This window comes from Mercenaria mercenaria, chromosome 13 (assembly GCF_021730395.1).
Source record: "Mercenaria mercenaria strain notata chromosome 13, MADL_Memer_1, whole genome shotgun sequence".
Classification (NCBI taxonomy): domain Eukaryota; kingdom Metazoa; phylum Mollusca; class Bivalvia; order Venerida; family Veneridae; genus Mercenaria; species Mercenaria mercenaria.
In genome coordinates, this window is record NC_069373.1 from 16,082,807 (window position 1) to 16,101,613 (window position 18,807).

At 35.3% G+C, this 18,807-nt stretch overlaps 1 protein-coding gene across 5 annotated transcripts in view; it reads right to left on the reverse strand.

Moving 5' to 3' along the window:
• Positions 1–18,807, reverse strand: part of LOC123529641 (synapsin-like) — a 173,275-nt gene that overhangs the window by 85,452 nt on the left and 69,016 nt on the right. For all 5 annotated transcript variants that reach the window (XM_045310046.2, XM_045310049.2, XM_045310045.2 and 2 more), the window contains 3 exons: positions 9,103–9,194; positions 4,336–4,486; positions 2,147–2,236 (listed from right to left, as the gene is read on the reverse strand). In XM_045310046.2, the coding sequence (XP_045165981.2) occupies positions 2,147–2,236; positions 4,336–4,486; positions 9,103–9,194 (333 nt within the window). The remainder of the gene's footprint in view (positions 1–2,146; positions 2,237–4,335; positions 4,487–9,102; positions 9,195–18,807) is intronic.

Sequence of the window (18,807 nt, forward strand, 5' to 3'; positions counted from 1 at the left end):
ACCCATACTGGAATCTGGCCAGTTCAAGAAAGGAACCAAGATCTTATGGTGATACAAGTTGTGTGCCAGTTTGGTAAAAATCAAATCATAAATAAAACTGCTATTGTGCAGACAAGGTCAAAACAGCTAATTTTGGCCCTTTCAGGGGCCATAACTCTGGAACCCATAATGGGATCTGGCCAGTTATAGAAAGGAACCGAGATCTTATGGTGATACAAGTTGTGTGCAAGTTTGGTTAAAATAAAATCATAAATGAAACCACTATCGTGCAGACAAGAAATTGTTGACGCACTGACGGACGCACGGATGGACGGACTGACGACGGATGACGGACGAAGGGTGATCACAAAAGTTCACCTTGTCACTATGTGACAGGTGAGCTAATAAAAACACCAGGTGCACAAAGCACCTCTGATCATATTTTTCTTTACACTTGCAGGCAACTCAATGTTATCACAAACATAACAATAATACAGACATACATTAATTTAATTTCTGTCAATCATATGTAATGTAAAATTAAAATGCTATATGACCGGCTGTTAAAAAAAACTCACATTCAAAACCTCTCTTTCTTACGTTTATTTAATAGAAGGTCATTAATATTTATCAATACACATACAAAATGGTGTCATTCAGACTTTTTTTTTCAAAACTGGCAGCCAAAATGTTTTTTAGTTACTGTGAGCTTAAACTTGTCTCCTGACAGTAAACATCAAAAGCCATCATCTTACATACCAGATAAAAAGGATGAGGTCATGGACACCACTTATACCCACTACCTTATCAACCCTAGAAACAATAGGTCAAACACATGGACACTTAGTATAGGGGAAGGCATGTGTTATCAAAATACAAGTACAACCACCACCTTATTACAGGATAATACACCTTTCTCCTTCTGCCATTACACTCAGAAATCGTTACCTCAGTGCAGAAATACACCTTTTCTCCTTCTGCCATTACACTCAAAAATCGTTACCTCAGTGCAGAAATACACCTTTCTCCTTCTGCCATTACACTCAGAAATTGTTACCTCAGTGCAGAAAGTTGTTACGGTAAGTGCTACTGTCTGTCAATACACTTTCTCCACTTTTTGCACTGAGGTTAAAATAACAAATGGCTTCTGAAGCTTATAAAAATGTATATTCTTCAATGCCATCCCTTTAAACTAAATTCATTTCACTGTCAACCTTCAGAGCCTGTTCAATGCAAATAGTGCCAGCATTCTAATATTGATCAAGTTCTAACCTGCAAAAATAGCTACTGTAAAACCTGTTATAGATATCATTTGAGCCGCGCCATGAGAAAACCAACATAGTGGGTTTGCGACCAGCATGGATCCAGACCAGCCTGCACATCCGCGCAGTCTGGTCAGGATCCATGCTGTTCGCTTTTAAAGCCTACTGCAATTAGAGAAACCGTTAGCAAAGCCACTATGTTGGTTTTCCCATGGCACGGCTCATTTATAAAACATCTTACAGATTTTTCAAAAGCAAGCCATACAATGGAAACTGAGCAACTACCAAAAGCAATAATGGCAACACACAAGAAAGCTGGGAAAACTAATAAAATACAAGGTATAGATCAATTATGAAGGGCAGGAAGCTGAAAGACAATAAATCATTCCAATAGATATTGGAAATTACAGGGATAATTTGTGAAGCTGTCTTGAAGCTGCCATATATTATGTTATAAAACTGATTTTCTGGAAATAAACAATATCTTCTACCTATACAGCTGGTTAGACTAACATTTATAAGAAAACGTATCTTTTGTCAACGAGAAGATTTTTCAATAAATTTTCAGATTTCTTTATTAATTTCAGCAATACGATATGCACTGATCATATATGACTGCTTCACAGACATTTTATTGTTTATACTGAACTATTGAAAGCAAGATATTATAAAAAAGAATGCAATAAATATGAATAAAATGTAAGAAAAATTAAAAAAAAAGAGCAATGAAATAATTGCAGTCACTTAGACTTTAATTATCTATTTATTTCTGTATTTGGTACTGCAATCAATTCAGTACCCCAAGTATACAAACCAAGTAATGCTAAATAAGTGGGCAGTCGCTTGCTCGTTGCAGGGTTGGACAACGACCAATGTGGAGCGACACTCACCCATAAATTACTCACCATTTCACGATGGTTTGGATAATAAGCTTGATGTATCAGGGGAAAGTTCTCGTGTCCTAAGCGGTTCTGTATCTGGACTAACTGGGCAAACTGAAAAATAAAAGGAGCAACGAATAATCTGAAGTCTCTCTTTAGAGAAGTCATCATCAAAATAAAATACAGGCTACATGGAGAAAGAAGTGTCAATCTTTCCGATGCTCCTATAAAACAAATGACCTTGTTATTTTTCACCAGTCTACTGGAAAACAGGCGGCAAACTGCATCAGACCCTATCAACCTTTAGCCTGCTGGTGGCAAGTCATTCAGCCTTATGTCCATGCAGGGCGATCACAGTCTGCACTGTTTGCTATTCAGTCAGTAAACTGGGTGCAAAACTTCACACACTATATAACAACCCTGTAAAGTTTTAAGACTCTAAGTCAAATACTTTTTGAGATACATGCAAAACAAACTTTTCAGCCTTTCTTATGCACATTTTTAACTAGGTCAAGGGCCATAACTCTGGTATGGTTGTGTGAAATCCCAATTAAAACCCCAGATGCACAACTTCACATGCTGAATGGCAATCCTGTGAGATTTGAAGTCTCTTGGTCAAATACTTTTTGAGAAATGCACACCACAAATTCAGACATACAGACAAGGGCAACTCTAAGTGCCCTCCCTTCTCCTCCAAAAACAAATTGGGGAAAGTGGAGCATAAAAATTAACTGTCAATGACTGGTAACACATCTTCCAGTGTGTTTGCTAATAACTGTCATTTAAAGGGGAATATGCAACATTTGGCAACATTTCAACTAGGTGAAACATTAGCAGTGGCAAAAAAATTATCTAAATAGGACTACAAACAAAAAGTGTATGGTCATTTGAATACCATCTTTGTAATGAAATGGCAGCCATTTTGGGCACAGTGACATCATCATTCTATCCTTATATGGGCATTAACTTATATGGTAAATCAGTAAATAACAACCGAGAGAATCTTATTTTGTGGGCCGTAATATAATATGAGCCTTGGTTTGTGTGAAAAAGTGTATTCCTTAAATTTAACTCCCTATTTAATTATATTTAACATAATTTTGCCATAAATACCATATCTGGTAATGCCTATAAAAGGAAAAATAGATGACGTCACTGTGCCCAAAGTGGCTGCCATTTCATTAAATTGATAATATTTTTAAAAATTGCCATATCTTTTTTGTTTGTAGTCAGATTTTCGCAACTTTTTCGCAAGTTAATATTTTTCATTAAACTCTTTCCAACTACAGGCACTGTCAAATGTTGAATATTCCCCTTTAAAAACTATAATGCAGACTTCAAGGACATACACTGAAACTATATGATCAATATGATCAAATTCTATTTATGCTGAAAGTAATCTTGATTCAATGTACCGTATAACCCCGTTTAAACGCCCCCGGGGGCGATGCATTTTACGAAAAATTTGATCCAAACAATGTCAGTAACTCGTATAAACGCTCCCCTATTCATCCCAATTCACGCACTTCACGATACGTCATCGTACTGGGAATCTGTGTAAAGTAGCGCGCTGAGTGACGTGATCCGAGTTAAATTTGATCAATACTGTAGCGTTTATAGCCCAGATGTTTATGTGGATTTACCTGCACGTAGCATATTCAGTACTTACACACAGTAGATTTATTTGTGCCATGCCTGTTGACGTGTTTAAAAGTTTGTGCTAATAAACTGTGGGTTTTTTTTTTAAATTCATTTGTATTGTTATGGAATTGTTATTATCTGGATATTATTGTGTTGGATCTAGGACCAATTTTTGAAGGTAAGATTTTTTTATTTTCCCCAAAAAACATGGGGGGGGGGGCGTTAATTAGAGGGGGGGGGCGTTAATACGGGGTTATACGGTAATCAGTATTTATAAATAAAACAATTCTATTTTTGTATCTCTTTCATCTATTGCTTTCAAACATTTATCATGTTGTTCACACTGCTCATTCAAAGTTAATGATCCTCTAATTCTGCCTTCTGTTCTGACTTTTAACTTTGATTCTAAAGTCATATACATTTATTTCTTTTAATTCTGTCATCAGTTCTGATTGGTAAGATTGATTCTTAAGTCAGATTCATTTGTGTACTATAAGAATTTTGGCCATATATATTCAAAATTGATTGTTTATAACCACTAAATCCCATTGTAACAAGTATATCATACTTACAACCCAAGGTTTATCTAGAAAATTATAGCAAGCATGTAGATTGTTAATACTTGGAATTCCACCATACTGAAAACCAATGAGTATATTTCTCCAGTCCTCCCCGGCATCTCGTACATGTTGGCGAATCAGCAGAAAATCAGGCTTAAAAGATCTGAAAGTAAAAAAAATAAATCCAGATCTTTTACATCACATGGATTATGTCATTCGTTTTCATCCTTATCAAGCTAATTTCAGATTTTCTGTCCCTACTGTGTAATGTGCTTATTTGTGAGACAGCTTCAAATGTTAACTGAAGTGAGGAATAATGTGAATTTGTAATGATGGCACTGACAATGGGAAGTTAAGATTTTATACTCTGCATCGTTCTCCTCTGAAAATGATATTTGTAAAAAACATACGCCCTGAATTATGGTCTGCTGGAGGAAAATGAGTGTATAATTTTCAGTCAAAAGTTTGCTGTGATATTAACCCTTAGCCTGCTAAATTTCTATAATGGACTGGTCCATCATTCAATTTGGGCAATATCATTTATTATTCGAAGGGGTGTTTACTTAAAATTTACTGACTGAATAGCGAACAGTGCAGACCATGATCAGACTGCACGGATGTGCAGGCTGATCTTGGTCTGCACTGGTCGCAAAGGCAGAATTATTGCCGCCAGCAGGCAAAGGGTTAACCTTTGACTAATTACCCAAAAAATCTATTTGAGCCATCTACTGTCACTTGCAGCTATGAAATCTGCTGGTCATTTATGTAAAGCCATCCCTACCTGTTGATTACAAAACTGTTTTTTTACTTCCAAGGTCACTGACATCTTTAATCTACTTAGCCCCCAAACAATAGAGGTCATATACTGACTTCAGGCAATTATCCCATGAGGTTCCATTGTAGACCCAAACCTTCTCTAGTTGATCAGAAACTAACTGGTCTTCTTGACAACAGACCTACTGACCAACATAATTATTCCTTCTCTTGAGAAGGAATATTATAGTTCAATAAATCACACTTGACTGAGCTACTGATACCGAAAGCTGTTGTCATTACAAGCTGGCCAATAAAACTCCGTGACCTTAGAAATAATCTCTGACGTTAGACTATTCTTTCCTAATTGAGGCGACTCTGACTGAACGCGTTCCGTGGATTACATATAACTAAACCCGAGGATGTTATTTCCTCCATTCTTGAAGAACATAACATACATTCAGTCCACCAGATAGACATATATCACGAATTTAATGTAAACAACTAAATATTATCGTTACCTTGAAATGCACAGTAAATATATGAAAACAAGCCCCATTGCGACCCTCTAATTATGCGCAACAAATTCAGGCATGAAATCGTAATGGATTGACTGAGTCAATGTCTTATTGCCGTATTTACTCTACTGAAAGTGGTAACAGATTTAATTTGTTGTTGGATTTAACAATTTATGTTAAATAACTAGCATAAATACTTACTTGAAATCTTTCGGCAGTATAAAACAGACATTGCAACCAAAATTTTACAAGATGATCATATTATATTTATATAGATGTGCCCTAGAAGGAACTTTTGCTATGCTTTAACTTGTAATATAACCCCATTTCAAAAACGGCCTAGTTTTCAGTTTTTTGAATATTTTCTAACAAATGTTTCCCCCATATGAAAAACCATGACCATTATATAATGTTATCTGTCATCTGCTAGTTCATACGGGTTCAAATTTAATTTCCTCTATTTATGTATCATCATTAATCCAAAATGAAAGCTCTATATGGCAACTAAGAGAAGATGCTGAAAAAGCCTTCAATCAATATAAGCAATATAGAATATGGAGAAAATTATCTGTGACAGAATGAGGTTTGTCTAGTATTTGAAGTTTAGTTCTAATTTAAATTTTTTTAAGATTTTCTGGACAGTATGGTAAGGACAAAAGGTGTGGGAATGACAGCATAGTAAATGTTTGTCAGTAGAGATGTGAAAATGAGAGAAATTAGTGCATTCAATTCATTCAGATTTGTTCTACTTTCATATCCAAAGTGATTGTGTTCTTATCACCGTAGCTTCATCTGGGATACTGTATTCAGCTTGTGTGGATTTTGACACTGTTGATCATACAAGGTGTGCAATTGCCAAGTGTAATCTGGCTTGGCAAAATCCACAAGTGCCAAATACACACGTGCAACATCCAAGATCTATCTACTGTTTTAACAACCTTTTTATTATTTACGGCCACCTTTCTGCTTGCTGTTTTGCACTAACTAAGGAACACCAAAGTTTATCAATGTTAGAATAGGTCTGAGTTGTTATTTTTTTGTGTGCACTAATTATAGAACTGCATTAGGTTGTGAATATTTATTAATGAATAAATTAATGAATTAATTCTGACTAAGTTTCATGAAGATACAGTCAAAAATGTGGCCTCTAGATTGTTAACAAGCTTTTCCTTTGATTTGACCTATTGACCTAGTTTTTAACCCCACCTGACCCAGATGTTAACGTGACTTATCGATCATAAAGACTAACATTCTGATCAAGTTTCATTAAGAAATGGTCATAAATGTGGCCTCTACAGTGTTAACGAGCTTTTCCTTTTATTTGACCTGGTGGCCTAGTTTTTGATCCTACATGACCCAGATTCAAACTGAACCTTGAGATCATCAAGATTAACATTCTGACCAAGTTTCATGAAGATACAGTCATAAATGTTGCCTCTACAGTGTTAACAAGCTTTTCCTTTGATTTGACCTGGTGACCTAGTTTTTGACCCCAGATAACCCAATATCGAACTCGTCCAAGATTTTATTGAGAGTAATATTATGACCAAGTTTCATTAAGATTGGGCCAAAATTATGACCTCTAGAGTGTTAACAAACTTTTCCTTTGATTTGACCTGATGATCTAGTTTTTGACCCCAGATGACCCAATATCAAATTCATCCAAGATTTTACTGAGAGTAATATTATGACTAAGTTTCATTAAGTTTTGGCCAAAATTGTGACCTCTAGAGTGTTAACAAGCTTTTCCTTAGATTTGACCTGATGACCTAGTTTTTAAACCCAGATGACCCGATATTGACCTTGTCCAAGATTTTATTGAGTGTAACATTCTGACCAAGTTTCATTAAGATTGGGCCAAAATTGTGACCTCTAGAGTGTTAACAGTCAAACTGTTGACGACGGACGGACGGACGACTGACATAGAGCGATCACAAAAGCTTACCTTTGAGGACTTCGTGCTCAGGTGAGCTAAAAAAAATCTACACTAAGATCCTCACTGAAAACATAGAACACAATCAAGTTCCTTTGAAAGCATATAGTACAATCAAGTGTAAAATACAAACAAATGACCCATTCTCACGCAAGGTTTGACAAGTACAGGGACAGTTAATATAGCAACAGTGAGAATTGTTCCATAAACTTCAACCTGAAAGCAGCCAGGACATCACTGACACTGGGCCAAATACAACAGCCCTAATGGTTCTTTGAGTAATCAAGCTAAAAAAGACTAGGATACAATTTTATTTGGAACTACTTTCTCTAAATCTTCTGCCAGAGATAGTAAATCATGACCCATCTGCTAGAACAATGTCATATTAACAATCTGTCATTTTCTAGTAAAATTATTGATACTGAAAGCCAGTGTGACCCAAAGGAACTATAATACCGTGCTTTCAAACAGGCTAATGTATTCTATAAATTCTCATAAACATTCTGCCAGCAATTTGTGATTTTTTTGTCATTAGCCATTTCCACAAACACAGTCAAACTAATTTCTGGAAAATTCATAAATTAGCCATGCTACTGTTATTTGAGGGTTGATCAGTAACAAGTTACACACGCTAACTGTTTAAGTTTATTTATAGCTGGCACTGGTTGCCCATATGGACAATTCCTCAAGTGGAATGACAACCATTTTAGGCTTTTGAGGACAGTGCAAAAATAAAGAGGCTTTAATTTCAAAGACTTCCAGAGTAAAACATCCTACACAGGACCTCATCAAGGAGACTATTACAGTATTGTAGTAATTTCAATCGGATGGTCCAGGGATTAAACTTGTGATCTAGTTATGAGATTGGTAACTTATCACTGGACAACTGTGCCTCATAGCTTACTGACTGACAAATTTCAAACTCCCTACTGTCTGTTTTTGCTAAATCTTGTCATGTAAACAAATACTTCCCCTTTTTATATGTCTACAGATATAACTACAAAATTATAACAAATAATTAGTATAGCACTTTTGCCTCAAAGTAATATTGAATACATGCCCAGGGTTCAGAGTTAACAAGGCAGTCTGAAAGGCAGCTATATCCCCCCCCCCACTCCCCCCGTGCTGCTGTTATGGATAGTGAAAGGGTTAATGGTATTGGGTGGAAGCATTGAACTTGTTAAGTATATTTTATAGTCCATGTATGACATCAATGAATCTGAAAATCCTTCAAGGGTTTAGGAGATATAGATTTCAAACCTTTGAGCCAAAACGGCTAACGGCTTGATGAGGTGATCATTTGAAGTTTCATGAAAATCCTTCAAGGGGTTTAGGAGATACAGAGTGGACACAAAGTGCTATGGATGGACGGATGGAAGGACAGACGGAGACCATTACTATAACCCCCACCCCACCACACATGGTGGGGGATTAAAAAAAAATGAGTTTGTTAGAATTATGCTTTGTGATTGGTCAGTTTTATAAGTGAGTTCGAAATTAACCAATCAGATGCTACGACACTGGTCTCCGATCTCAGTTTTATAACATATCACATTGGAGTACTGGCTAACCTACCTTACAACTTTGGTTCCCTGCCTGGTAACTTGTATATCTACCATAGTACCTGTATCGGAGTATGATGCCAGATTTATCTCACTAAATTCTGCCTGAAAAATTAAAATGAATATAAAAGAAAAAGATAGTTTCAATACATTGTATCCTGTAGGTTACTAAACTGTTCTTAAATCTTGATCTTACAGTTGGAGTTATGCACATATGCTTGGTGTGTCTTACATTCACATGATGTGCCCTATTTTCAAATCAAGCTAAAATGTACTTATTGCAGAGGACAACTTAACCATAAGTGACTTTTATATGTGACATTGATTTTTTAAAGAATGACCTACTGCTTTGTATAATCTTAATGACTGTCCAAAGTAATTTTAGGGAACATTCAAATTAACCATGCGAAATAATTTTAGCTTTGGGTTAAAAACGCCCAGTATCACTAGAACCACAATGCACAACATTGACTTTTAGGGCAAAGAATCTGGTTGGTGAATCTTCTGTCAATTACAGCCGTACCAACCCTAAGAATCCCCCTCCATCCTATGCAAAGTAGAGTTTTTACAGAGACAGGAATTGGTTGGACAAAATGTCAGCTAGAAACTTGGAAAAACTGGAGTCAAATCCATTTGTCTTCCCTTAGGAGACCATCTAATAATGTAGCCTCTCTTAAACATTTATGCACAAAACTTGTCTTATAGAATTATGTCTAATCATTTAAATTTCTGCATTTCAGACATTACAGAGAAATACTGGCATTCCCTCGAGTATGATAACAAATTAAATGGCATGAACTTTGCAAAGAATCTTTCTCACATAAACTAAGACAATGTCACTGCCAAATGGATAGGCTTTTATGCAATGAAAAGACACTAGACACATTAAGATGACTTCAGTTACACTTATACTGAAAGTGTCAGGCATCAATATTTGCAATGAGCTGCTGGAAACCCTTGAACAGCTAATAGATATATCTCCATTCACTTTTACATACTACTTTTCTAGTTAAAACCACATCTAATAGATTTTTTTCCAGTCAAATTTCTTTTCGGAAAATGTCGTTTGTCTTTAGGTGGAATGCTTTAAAACAGATCAAAATACTTACCAAAAATAATTTTTTCTTTGAAAATGAGCGTTGTGGCCCATCAGTATCTTTATATACTTTAAAAAGATTGCTAGGAATTTATTTTGAACAAATTCTGTTTAAACATTTCCTTAAAATACTACTTTAAGAGCATTAAAACTAAATTTTAAAATGAAATGAAAAAAAGTTAGGGCATTTTTGCATATTTTGCTGGTTTTGCATCTTGATAGAGGATGCAATAAATTTCAAATGAACACCTTGACCTATACATTTTACTAGTTATTTTTCATTAATTCAAGGAAGTCAACAAATGAAAAACACAAGAGCTGTTACAGGAGACAGTGGGCTCGACTATTTCGATGCTAGATAGTGAAAATGGGCACATCTGAGGAAGCTGGAGTAGTCACTGGAGTGTTTAATGACTCCAGTGTGGATGAAGGTATTGTACAATAGGTTATGTTTGTGTAAAAAGAATTACGTAATTATAGAGATAAAGATAAAGTTATCAAAACATTAAATAAGTATAACTCTAAGCAAATAGGGGGCATAATTCATGAAATATTGGTACAAGAGTGATGCACCTTGTGCCACATGATTTGGGTAATGATGTGTAACAATTATTTTAAGATTGAATCAAATCCTTTTAGTATCAAGCAAATTCAATGAATTGGTATCACCGGCCGAAAAGGTTTGTGGTGAGGAATGGCAAAAAAATATATTCAGCAAAAGGTTAAGGACGTTAATAAGAAGCAAATAATTTCATTAGTCAAAATCAATTTAACAGAAAACAAATGTTTAATTAAAGAGTACATAATAAATGTATGATACTTTGATCCTGACTAAAGAATTTATTTTGAATGGGATATGCTTACTGTATTAAGCTTAGCTTTTAAAATTAAATGCAGTTAATTCAAATGCGAGGTGGGGGAATGGTACAACTTGCATGTTGATAAATAGTTTGAAAAAAATCAAAATTATGGCATGAAAAAAATAAAAAAAAATTTAGGTGGGGGGGGGGGGCGGGATTGTGACCAAGGCAAGTGGGTGACCAGGTGTAGGTGAACAACTTCACATGTTAATAATAAATGTTCAGGGAAAAGAAATGGAAGAAATTTAATGAAATTCTGCTAAATGGTAAGTTTGTTACATACAAATATGTGGATTTTTAGACAATTAAAGGGCAATAACTCTGAAGTTACAAAAGAAATCCGTACGAAAGTGTGTGTGCACAACCACATTATAGTGCTCTAAATTCTGTTTAAGTTTCATAGTTCTAGGTCAAATATATCAAAAGTTATGATGCAGAAATTGCCATATTTACAGTACCCTTTATAGTTAACACTAGAAACTTCTAAGGGGGATAACTCTGGTGTTACTTGGGCAATCTGACTGAAACTGGATGGGCCCCATAACCTCATAGCGGTGAACATGTACATGACGTTTGTTTGAAAAAAATCTAAAATAAGGAATAATTTTTTTTGACCAGGTGTGGGTACACAAGTTCACATGTTTACAATAAATGTTCATGGAAAAGAATGAAAGAAATTTAATGAAATTCTACCAAATGGTATGTTTGTTATGTACAAATATGTGGATTTTTATACAATTAAAGGGCAATAACTCTTAATTTGCAAAATAAATCTGAAAGAAATTGTGTGTACACAACCACATTATGGTGATCTAAAGTCTGTTTAAGTTTCATAGTTCTAGGTCAAATATATCAAAAGTTATGATGCAGAAATTGCCATATTTATAGTACCCTATATAGTTAACACTAGCAACTTCTAAGGGCCATAACTCTGGTGTTACTAGGGCAATCTGACTGAAACTTGGCGGGTCGCAAAAACTCATTGTGGTAAACATGTATATGAAGTTTTATATAAATATTCACAACCACTTCCTAGACATGGCTCCGTCCGGATGGATGGACGGACGGACGGAAGGAAGGACGGACAGATGGACAACGCCAAAACTATATCCCTCCGACTTTTGTCGGGGGATAATAACCGAGATAGAATGAGAGTGCACCAAAAATTAACCTGAAATTCAAAGTAAAAAGGGAGATAATTCATGAAATACTTGTGCTAAAGTTGTGGTCCTTGTGTTATATGATGTGAATGATGATGCCTAACAACTATTTTAAGTTTGAATCAAATCCTCTCTGTAATAACAGAGATATAGTGAAAATGCATCAAAATTAACCTTAAATTCTAATTCTAATATGCTTAAAACACTCTTACGCTAGAATGGCGTCACGTTAACGTGCGATGACGTCAAAGTTTTTGTTGCGACCAAGAAAAAGCGCTTCTATATTTTATCTAATGTTTGAGATTAAGGGCATATTAGAATCGAAATAATTTATAGCACAAGCATGCTTTAACACTATTTATACGCTCGGGTAAGTCGTTCAAATAAATTCACTTGGGCTGCGCCCTCGTGACATTATTACGCCAGACGTATAACCACCCATCGTGCATAAATAGTGTTAAAGCACTCATTTGCTACAAATTATTTCTTAAATAAAAGGGGGCATTATTCATGAAAAATTGGTGCCAGAGTAATGGACCTTGTGTCATATGATGTGGGTGATAAGGTGGAACAACTATTTTAAGTTTCAAGAATCAAATCCATTTTGTAATAATATCGGGTGAAAGTTCACCAAAACTTTAACCTGAAATTCTAAGTAAAAAGGGGGCAGTGGAACCTCCCTAATCCAAACCCTCTAATATGAAAACCTCTCTAAACTGAACGAATTATTTGGTCCTATTTTTTCTTATTCATTCTCTATTGTAAAAATAGCCTTGTAATCCAAAACCTCTCTACTCTGAAAACCGAACAGACTTTTGAAAATTTTATATCTAATTACATTAAAATCCCTTCTAATCCGAACCTTAGTCAATATCTCTGATATAAATCTTGCTCACTTCTGTCATTTTTGAGTCTGTTAACAATCTTAACTATTACTCTATATAAAGGTGTCAACAGAAAAAGGAACCAAAAGTCATGTCAGATTTTTGCTTTGAAGAAGTGTGCAATTAGCACAGGTTTGAAAGAAACAAGTCTATGTAGTTTGTCTGAACAGAAATTTGTAAGAATAGACATATGAGCCGTGCCATGGGAAAACCAACATAGTGGGTGTGCGACCAGCATGGATCCAGACCAGCCTGCGCATCCGCGCAGTCTGGTCACGATCCATGCTGTTCGCTAACAGTTTCTCCAATTCCAATAGGCTTTAAAAGCGAACAGCATGGAGCCTGACCAGACTGCGTGGATGTGCAGGCTGGTCTGGATCCATGCTGGTCGCACACCCACTATGTTGGTTTTCCAATGGCACGGCTCATATGTGCAATAAGTACTGACAATGTAATAGATCCTTATTAATCTGTATCTTCCTCACACATTTTTGTAGAATTTGTTCATTAAAGCAGCAAATTGATTCACTAAATGGGGTACTAGATCGGACCATTACAATAACCAGACAAGTAAAAATATCCTCCTTTTAGCTACCTTCTAGGAATGTAGGAGTGGTGAAAAAAATGTTTACAAGTGATATTGCGAAGTTAAATTAACATGAAATTTACATAACACTAATGTTATCTACATAATGCTTATGATTTAACTATTTTTTGTTTGCCTTTTCACAAGATAAATCTACACATCGTGTATAACAAATAGCCTAATTTATCGTTCTGAAATAGAAAACTTTCTAATCCGAAAACCCCTCTAATCCAAACTTTTTTCTGGTCCGAGCATGTTCGGATTAGACAGGTTCCACTGTACTTCATAAAAATTTGGTTATGGAACTTGTGTCATATGATGTGGGTGATGATGTGAAACAACTATTTTAAATTTAAATCAAATCCATCAAGTAGTTACAGAGATAGAGAGAAAGTGCATCAAAACTTTAACCTGAAATTCTAAGTCAAAAGTGGGGATAATTCATTAAAAATTGGTGCAAGAGTTATGGCCCGCGCGGACGCTGACACGGGGTTAAGTAGGATAGCTCTCCATACTTTGTATAGTCGAGCTAAAAAAGTAAAAATCTAGAAAGAAACTGTCAGATGTGCATTTAATTGCATAAGAAAAGACAGAAATTCTCTGCCAATTCATTAATTAGAGCCAGAGACATACCTGTTAAGTGTCACACAATAGGTGAGCAATCTTACATTTAGCGATTTCATAATTATTCAATGTTTTCACAGAAATTTTTACATAAAAATGCTGATCCAAAAACAAAAAAGATCAATCAGATAAAGCAGTTGTTTAAAGCCTATTCTCTCTTTAGTTCTCTTTGCCCTTCCACCTCAATGCTGTTAAGGAGAAAAATTTGACTGAAGTCGGAGTTAGTATACTTCTGGCAAAGTGTGTTTAACATTGGCATCTCAAGATAGATATCAGATCCTCTCACCCTATGTGAGCTAAATTAACAGAAAAATGCAATGGTTTTAAGTATTCCCATTAGTACAATATTGCTGAGTTAGGAATTCTCACATCATTATATATATTAAAGAGTTGTGGTATACCACAGAGACAAGTCAGTCTGATGAACTGTTACATCAGTTTGTCAGAGTTAGGGATTCTCACATTACAGAGAGAAGTTAGTGTGACAGACATGTGTTTGTCAGAGTATAGGAATTCTCACATCCTGCAGAAGTTAGTGTGAGGGACATGTGTTTGTCAGAGTTCAGGGATTCTCATATTTAGAAGAGAAGCAAATGAGGCAGACATATTAGGACATGTTTTAGTCAGAGTTAAGGAATTCTCACACCAGGATAAAGCAAGTGTGATGGACATACGTTTGTCAGAGGTCAGGAATTCTTACATCACCAAGATACAAAAGGCACAACCGTTACATAAACTTTCAACTTTAAATCAGTGCTGACCACAATACCAGGACATCACTGACACTGGGGAAATAATGGTAGCCCTAATGGTTCTTTGAGTAATCCAGCTGAAAAGGCATGTTCTAATCTCTGGCCTGGCCCGGCCTGGCCTGGCCTGGCCTGGCCTGGCCCGATGAGCTCTATTTTGTACTGGGCCGGGCCAGGCCAGGCCAGATTTTATTATACATAGACAAATGAATGGCATAAAATCTAAATATACAATTACAATAGCAGGCAGTATTAACCTGCATTGTTTACTTGCTGCATGTCAGCCAGTCCTCTGGAGAATCATTAATTAGTCGTCATTCATCTTATTTGAAATACAGATTTGCACTGAAGGAAATGGTGTAACTAAATGATAACTACCCATTTTTTCTGTAATTAAATTATTTATAGTCAACTTTAACACTTGGTTTTAAAACTAATGGCTAATTTCATTGATAAGTTTACCTGCTGCAATATAACTGAATATTTACATGCACTGAGAACACACATCTCTATGGGAATTGTAATTACAGGTTGTGTCCCTACTATCCTTAGCTGACCTTTTCACTGTTCAGTTGAACTTTTAAAGGCGGTCAATCACATTTAATCAACATTTAATGACATTTTTTACTTTTTGTATGTTCTGGTAGAGAATTATTTAAGGAACAAAAAGACCGATTACATAGAGTTAGATTCCTATTTGAAATGTATATTTTATTATTTTTATAAAATTTTGTAATTACTCCCCTTTAATATGAAAGTATATAAAAAGCTGGGTATTTCTTTTTATTTCGATACAATGTCTAGTTTTACATTTGCATTTGATAGACATATCAACTATTGAACAATCTGAACCAAAATGCAAGTTTTAAAGCTGTGTGTAGCTTCTGAATTCATTTATTTCCAACCTATCTTGGTTGCGCAACCAAGATAGGCAAAGGGAGGTAATAATAATTGTTCAAACTTGCGTTTCTAATGAATTCCATCTAAATACATAATTTTTAATGCAAATATTTTACAAATATATTACAAAATGTCTAATATTTATACATTTCCTTAGGCAAAGTATGTTTATCAAATTTATACTTATGATAAAATAACTCTATCTTGGTTGGGCAACCAGGATAGGAAAATGAAATTTTAAAATACCTCCAGTGAAAATCTAATTTGTATTAAGTGTTAAGTGAACATAAATGAGTGTAAATGATCAGATGCTAAAGTTTCGAACAAATCCGTTACATGGCCAAAATCTGATTATCCACCTTTAATGTGTTTGATGTTCAATCTATGGAAAAGTAATGAAAATAATATTCATTAATTATGGGACCTCTAACTCATTGTCAGGGTGTTGGCATTTTAGATTATTGATATTTTTCTTGCACAAAAAATAATGGTGCATTGTGTTTATGTTATTTCTAAGTGATATATTTCATGCTAAAAGATGTTCTTGAGCCTGTTTCACAAGACTTTGTATGATTTTTTTCCACATACTTAGATCAATATAAAAACAATCTTACAAAAATATTCAGTATGTGTATAACCTAAACTACAAAATTTATATATCGCTTCCCCGCACCATACTATCCCAGGTTCTAGAACGGAGGTAGCATTATTTTAGAAATTGAAAGTTGTTGTCCGTTAGTATTGACAGGTGCCACTCTTTATTTTACATCATTTTTGTAACCGAAATTGACCAAAATAACATGCAAAGTTTACCAATGGCACAGTGGCGTAGTGATAAGTTCTCCGACTTTCACACATGTTACCGTGGGTTCGATTTCAATTCAGATTGTTTTCATTAAATCAATATAATGTCATTTTATTGATACTGGTTTTATTCTTACAACATTTTATGGTAATAACTTGTATGTAGAATAATGTCAAATACTTGTGTATTTCTTTCAATAAATGAACAATAAATCACGATAAGTGGTAATTTTCCTGCATTCTAAGTTTACAGAGGAAATTTAAAAAAAATGATAATGAAAATGATCAAACAGGTGTTTCGAACTTACAGTCCCGAGATTGGTAGCTGAACGTTTATCAGCACAACTTTATCTGCATGTACGACCTGGCAGTAAAGAAATGTTTATATTTTATTTGATTTTCAATATTTATATTTTTATTTATGTTTGGGCACAATTTTTTTACAGAAGCTTACAAAATATATTCTTGAGTGCTAGTTCAATAATTTCAGACAGTACTAAATAATCCTCAATAGACAAAATAATAAAATTAGTTAGGTTATTCAATTTGGGGAAAACCAAACCACCAGTCAAGGGTCAATTGAGGTGGAGATCCCCTGATAATAGTCATAACAATTAATCAGGCATCACCTTTAGATTAGACATAATAGTTTTGTTAGCTACAGGCTTATTCCCAGGTGTATAATTTTACAGAGTGGGAGTTCAAAATGTATTTATACAATGTCTGAAATATCCAAACTTATTCCAAAAGTCAGATTTTAAAGTTGCTATAGAAATCACTTTCACGAAATTGAAATCTATGGCCTGGCCTGGCCTGGCCTGGCCCGGCTCAGTCGGAAATTGGGCTCATCGGGCCAGGCCAGGCCAGGCCAGGCCAGGCCGGGCCAGGCCAGAGATTAGAACATGCCAGCTGAAAAAGGGCTTGGAAATAATTTTGCTCAGAACTACTTTCTCTGCATTTTTCATTGCCAGTGATAGTAAGTAAATCATGACCCATCTGCTAGAACAATGTCATAAAAGTCATTTTCCAGTAAAATTCTTGATAGTGAAAGCCAGTGACCCAATGTAACTATAATACCATGCTTTCAAACAGGCTAATGTATTCTATCAATTCTCATAAATATTCTGTCAGCAATTTGTGATTTTTTTTCATTAGCAATTTCCAGTGACAAAAGCAAGTGCACTTCTGGAAAATTCAAAAATCAGACATGCCACTGTTATTCAAGGGCTGTTCAACAAACAACTTACATATTGATAATCGACCGTTTCAAACTAACAAAAAGTTTCCTTTCTAGCAGCATGTGTATATTTAAGTTTATTTTATGATCACCAATGGTTGCCCATATGGACAACTCCTGAAGAAGACTGACAGCCATTTTAGGTTTTTCAAGACAGTGCGAAATAAAGAAAATGCTTGACTTTCAGAGGCTTCAAGAGAATAAGTTGTTTAAAGTAAAATATTGGAATCTGAACATAGATATCAGATTCTCTTGCCATTGTTCAGGTGAGCTAAATTAACAGAAAAATGCATTGGTTCAAAATACTCCCATTAGTACAATCTTGTCAGAGTTCAGGGATTCTCAGATTATTAGGCTAGTGTTGTAAGTAACTAAAATCACAGAGAAAAGTAGGTGTGATGGACATGTATTGTCGCAGTTCAGTGATTCTAACATTACAAGCAGTGACTGACATGTTTTATCAGGGTTTAGGGATTCTCACATCATGCCAAAGTCAATGTGAGGGACTGTGTCAAGAGTTTAGGGAATCTCACATCCAGATGAAGCAAGTATGAGGGACATGTGTTTGTCTAAGGCCAGGGAATCTCACATCTGGATGAAGCAAGTATGAGGGACATGTGTTTGTCTAAGGCCAGGCAATCTCACATCTGGATGAAACAAGTATGAGGGACATGTGTTTGTCTGAGGTCAGGGAATCTCACATCAAGATGAAGTAAGTATAAGATGTAAGAAGTAAGTAAGGGACATGTGTTTGTCTGAGGCCAGGCAAACTCACATCTGGATGAAGCTAATAAGAGGGACATGTGTCAGGAATTCTC